The following is a 6000-nucleotide window of genomic DNA, read 5'->3' as shown; positions in this document are numbered from 1 at the left end:
AGCCAGGATCTAGTGTGATCAGTCAGCCTTGTTGCTGTGCAGATGGGTAACTGTTGCCAAGGTGTTAGGAGAGGTGGCAGGTGTATTCCCTCTGGTCCATTTTGGACAGGCTTTATCATGAGTAGGATACATAATCTGAACCTGGGAGGTTTTCCTGCACTTTTAAAGAGAATAAATTGCTGTTCAACGTGTATTTCACCCTGATTTCTCCCCCCCCCCTCATGCCCTGACTAAGTAACTCTCAAGAATAAGAAGATGAAGACAGAGAAAATATCAAAGTGACATGGCTGAGAGGTCCTCTGAATTTTCTGGGGCGGTATAAGAAGCTGCTGAACTGTCGACAGCAGAAGCGTTGAACCAGCTCCTCAACACAGTCAGGTAGCAGGCCCCATGGGAGGGGTATGGGATCTTTTGGCTGCAGTGACTCAGGGATGGTCTGTGGCAGCATCAGGACAGGAGAAGACACCATTGGCCTTTGGCAGAGGTCTGTCCCATTTGCCACATCTCAAGTTGCCGCTGGCCATGGGTAGGCACAGCCTACAAATCTACTAGCACCAGAATTCTGGTTTGGGGGTGATAATCATCTGATTTGCAGTGTATTTTTCTCACGATTTGCCATTCAAGCTTTGAAGTTTTGCTTCTGAGGGCAGTGTTTACTTTAGCATTTTTGGTGCCTATCCTATTAGCAAGTTGGTGTCAGCAAAAAGATGAGCCCTTGGACTATAAGGAATCGGCTCCTGACTGCAGTGATGGCACCCTGCAGTTAAGTGTTACATTGATGGATGGTTTAAATTGGGCTGGGATTAGCAGGAGGTTTATGGGTGGGTTTTGGGGTTAGGAAGGCTATAGGCTGCGAGGGTGGCCATTTTAGGAAAGCAAATGGCAGAAGTTTCCTTTTTCGTGACCTTAATCAATATTATTCTTTTGTAATAATTATATTGTGGTAAAAGCTTATGGTTAAAATGATAAGGATGTTTTGCTGTATGCTGTGTGAAGTGCATATGTTTTAAGAATTTCTTTGCCGTCACAGTAGCCGTGGTGTTTTTGCCAGCTGATTTTGGTGGGAAAGTCTAACTGGTTTTCCAAATTGAGGCATGGGAAGGTAGTAACAATGCAGATAGCTTTGCGCTTGACTTGTGCTAACCTTTGGACTGATATGTTGGCTTTAGGGTCAGTGGTTGGCATAATATGGATATTTAAGTTGTTATAATTTCGTTGGAAGGTTAGCTGGCAAGTTGTGTGATCTATAATTCAATAAAATGCTGTGGCTTTTTCACATCCAGATCAGAGTCAGTGTTTTATTGGGATTTGGATGGGGACAGTTAAAGTTGCAGGGGTGACTGGAGGAATATGAAAGTGGTTGGTGCACAGAGAATTCTTGCTGAATGATGTGAAACTTGCTGATGCATCAATTGTTCTCAGGAGGCCTATGACTGCCAAGCTGGGTAAAAGGTGTTTTGATTGTTTTATATGCGTTTGCGGATTTATTTTTCTGTCCATTTAAAAATTAATCTGATTATCTTTAAGGCTGCAGTTAGGTCAACCACTTTTTTTTTTTATACTTATGGAAAGCGTTTCAATTCCCTTTCAAATGTGATTTTTATGCCATCCTCACCAAATATACATAATTGTTATTGTCCTTAATGTTGATAGCACTTTATATATTTTATCAGATGATTTTATTTAACATTTTACTTTGTACAACTCACACAGGATATAACTATGAGAGACGAAGACCAGCATTCACTGAATTGTGATGATGACAACCCACAGTATTTCTCCCCAGTGATAATGCTGTATTTGTATTAATTGACATGTAAATGAGCATGCGAATGGTCTTGTATCATACAATTAGAAACCGAGAGTTATAGTGACAAGAGATGAAGAGATTGCTAGAAACAATGAGACGGTGACAAGAACAAATGCAAGAACAGAACAAGTGGAAGGAGACGTGGCCTAAGAGACTGCGAGGAAACTTCGCCTCCTTCTACTCTCGGTGGCCCAAAACCCACCATAACCAAATACATAAATAACCATAAACACAAGGTCTGGCGATACCAGGCTGCGGCTTTTATTATAATATCAATGAACCTGATAAGTCAATGCCAACCTCTTGCCAGTTTGCTCACTCATTGGGTAAAGGCCACAGGTACTCGAACCAATGGCCCGTAATCCCCCGCAAGACAGGCACCGCCTAGCCCGGCCGTTTGTCAAGAATGGGCCCCAGGGAGTCATGTTTAAATGATTCCTGCTCACTCGCCACTCCCACCCACCACAGGGCTTTACCGAACCATGGAGCCCCGTCTAGCAAGGTTACCCGCACTTACCCCCCCCAACTGCTGTCGCGACAAAGGGGTAACATAAACGGAGACTTTATTCCCTCCTTCAAAGAATTTCTGTCCTTTTCTCTCATATTCCTTCATCTCTTTTATTCATTTATTATTTTAATTTTTTTTTAAAGTCAACAAGTACAGTACAATCAACATACAGTATTTAACAGTATTCACAAGAAAGGGGAGGGTGGGCGCTTATTGCATGGTGCGGACTGACCTTTTGCCCCTGCCTTTGGCTATACATAACCTCCCCGGGGGGAGGCCAGGGAGTACACTGCCCACACTAACAGGTAGGAGGGAGGCTTTTCCCTTCGTTCATGGTGACATATCGCCGCCGAAGGCTCAAGGCTACTGTTGCAAAGTAACAACATTGCTACCAAAGACTAGGAGAATGCACTCAGACCATTCAAATCTGCAGACATGTCAATCTCCAACGATCCAAATCAAGGACATCGGGAGGTTTGGCACCAAACACGGCATTTTTAAGGTATATTACTTACTTTAATGGGTGAGACTGATCGCGAAAAAGTGAGCCCTACTGAAAATCTGAGGCTTGACAGGTCTGAATCTGAGTTTTGGACCATGAACATCACACATATATATGTTCTTAAACCTTGGCAGCTATGGGTACAGGGGGTCTGGGATCTCAAGGAGAATAGGAGAATTGCTGTTTCGAATTGGAATACAGTAGGTAAAAAAAAAAAGGACACATGCTTTGAAAGTCAGATCCTCATTCAGCATACAGTATGAGCTGCATGTGCAGAAGATGACTGTGTGGCAGCTGGCTCACGTGAGACATGTTGATGTCAGGCTCCCAGTTAGCTGTTATCATTGGTGGGAAGGGAAGAAGAGACAGTGAACTCCCTTTTATCACTTGGGGGTGGAAAGGGGAGGCGCACAGCACTGGAGCAGACTGATTTGCTCAACGTGCTGGAAGTGATCTAAAAGTACACAGCAAGACCGGACTTTCTCATGTACCAACACATGATCCTGCCTGTTTATTACCACAGTTTGTCATCTCTTCTTTTTTTCTCCTTCTCTATATTATTTTTGTCCTTAGGGATGATGCTCTTGTGAACTGTAAATGCTGATGACATAGATCCAGGCGCCATGGCAAAGATCAGGGTTGCTTATGAGTACTCAGAAGCCGAAGACAAAAGCATCCGGCTGGGTTTATTCCTGATCATCTGTGGGATAGTGTCTCTTTTTATCCTGGGTTTCTGCTGGCTTAGCCCAGCTCTGCAGGATCTACAGGGCAAGACCGCTAACTGCACAGTGCTGTCAGTGCAACAGATCGGAGAGATGTTTGAGTGCACTTTCACCTGCGGGAGTGCCTGTAAGGGCACCTCTCTGTACCCCTGCCTGCAGATCTATGTCAATAACTCCGAGTCCAACTCCAGGGCTCTCCTGCACCAGGACGAGCAGCAGCTCATCAGCAACCCCAAGGTAAAGGACATAGCACACGGGCTCTCAGCTGTGGCAGCGGGTGGCTTCATCAGACTGGGCTGCCCAGTTCCCTCTGTGCCGATGCAATGTACTTAGTAGCCTTGCGATGCCTTGTGTGAAAGTAGTAGCACAGTTAAGCTGTGCGGATCTCTACAGCAGTTAATTGGTTAAAAAACACACACACACACACACACACACACACACACACACACACACACACACACACACACACACACACACACACACACACACACACACACACACACACACACTCTCTCTCTCTCTCTCTCTCTCTCTCTCTCTCTCTCTCTCTCTCTCTCTCTCTCTCTCTCTCTCTCTCTCTCTCTCTCTGCTGTGGTCGGTAGCATTGCAGGGTGACTGTTGCGCTTATTTTTTTATTATTAGTAGTATTTTTTTCAGACATGAAGGGTTAAAGTAGCATTGCAATGTTGTATTTATTAGGAACGGATGGGTTAATGTAGCCTTGCAGTATTGTTCTTATTGTATTACATTGCAATGCTGTGATGCTACATACGGGGTGAAGGGGGTTAATTAGCCTTTGAGTAAAATATTGTTTTGAATATTTATTCTGCAAAAAGGATTAACCTTTTGCCCCAACATCTAAACCGAATCCATTTAATATAGATATAGATATATAGATCTCAATAAATACCTTATAAAACTTACTCAAACACTATTTTTCGAAAAGTAGGATTGAAGATATAAATACATTTGAGATCAAAAAAGATAATATAACAAATAGAAAATTCATTCACATACGGGGTGACGTGGGTTAATTAGCCATTGAGTAAAATATTGTTTTCTCCCCTGGTTAAATTCTTAGCATCCTACAGTAATACTCCAGACGACAAGTCTCTGGCAATGAGGCGTCTCACATCAATGTGCCTTGCCATCTACTTTCAGTGTTCCAGCACTGCAATAGTTAAGTGACCTTACATTCATTTAGAATGAGAGCGTTGACAAGCTTTGTTATAAACTTTATGAATAAAATGGAAATAGCCCTGTGTTAGTCCAGTTGCGATAGTGCAGAATAAATGAGTACTTCAGTATTAGGTGATACCTTTCGAGAGTTCTCCTCTCTTCCTCAGGTCAGCAATACTGATATACAAAGGAATCTATGGCTAAAAGGGGTGTAGAGAGCAGAAAAAAAACCCAACAGAGATGTACTGTAGATAAGGTAGGGTGAGAAAGTGGTGTGTTTGAAGACATTGGAAGGGTAATAAAACGGTGACAAGGAACAGCATGGAGGGGAAAGGTGTGGATAAGGATATTGGCAGAGAGGCAGGCAGGATAATTAAAAACAATTGTGATAGTGCGAGAAACCCCATATCTGCATTAAGTCCTCTTGTTTTCGTGTCAACGAGTCTTGTCATTCAGAATTCAAATTGAGGATTTTGATTTTTAAATCATTTATGGAATGATCTGGCAGTTATAAACTTTAGGTATCCAGCACTGAAGGAGTTACAGAAATACCTTTTATTATATTCTTAACGTCTGCAGCAGTAAAAGGGTCACACTAAATAGTTTGTGCCTCAGGTGTATGAATGTAAATCATTTAAAATAATTTACGGTTAAAAAAAAAAAAAGGTTTTATTACAATTTGTTACTCTCCAGCAGTGAAAAGGTTACTAAACAGCGAAGGAGTTACAAAGAAAAGCCTTGTTATATTCTGCAAATCAGCTCTGGTGAAGGAAGGAGTTAATAAAAATTGTTACCATTATAAGATCAGCCTGTTGCCTAGGGGATGAGATTTGCTATTACCCGAGGCTATAATAACAAGGGATTAAAAAAAAAAAATACAGCTCAGAACAGAATAGTCCTGAACTGCAAAATGGGACCAAAAGTAGGAAGTGGTCAATTCAGAAAATCTATTTTGTGGCGTCTTAAAAATAAACCGCTACCTGTACCATATGGTTTTTTTTGTTAGATCATGTATGTTATTGCAAATGTATGTCATATAACCAAATGGCATTGTTTTGCATGTAATGGACCAATATGAGAAATGCTTCATTGATGCACACTGTAGTTTATACTTAATATTTGAAAACCTTTTTTTTCCTGGCTAGCCATGGACATGTTTAGAATGGGAAAGGTTAGGCTGCCATGCATCGCCAAATCCTAATTAAAGCAGCACTGCATTGTCATAAAAAAAAACCCTACCTTGTAATAAATATGCAACAATATGAAGGAAAGTTGAGTG

At 41.9% G+C, this 6000-nt stretch overlaps 1 protein-coding gene across 1 annotated transcript in view; it reads left to right on the top strand.

The window, feature by feature from the left end:
- The first annotated feature begins 3164 nt into the window (after positions 1-3164).
- KCNMB4 (potassium calcium-activated channel subfamily M regulatory beta subunit 4) overlaps positions 3165-6000 on the top strand; it is a 74670-nt gene continuing 71834 nt past the window's right edge. The window contains exon 1 of the mRNA XM_075598941.1: positions 3165-3779. Coding sequence (XP_075455056.1) covers positions 3444-3779 — 336 coding nt within the window. The 5' untranslated portion in view covers positions 3165-3443. The remainder of the gene's footprint in view (positions 3780-6000) is intronic.

Source organism: Ascaphus truei, chromosome 5, assembly GCF_040206685.1.
Source record: "Ascaphus truei isolate aAscTru1 chromosome 5, aAscTru1.hap1, whole genome shotgun sequence".
Lineage (NCBI taxonomy): Eukaryota > Metazoa > Chordata > Amphibia > Anura > Ascaphidae > Ascaphus > Ascaphus truei.
This window is presented reverse-complemented; position numbering and strand designations above follow the sequence as displayed.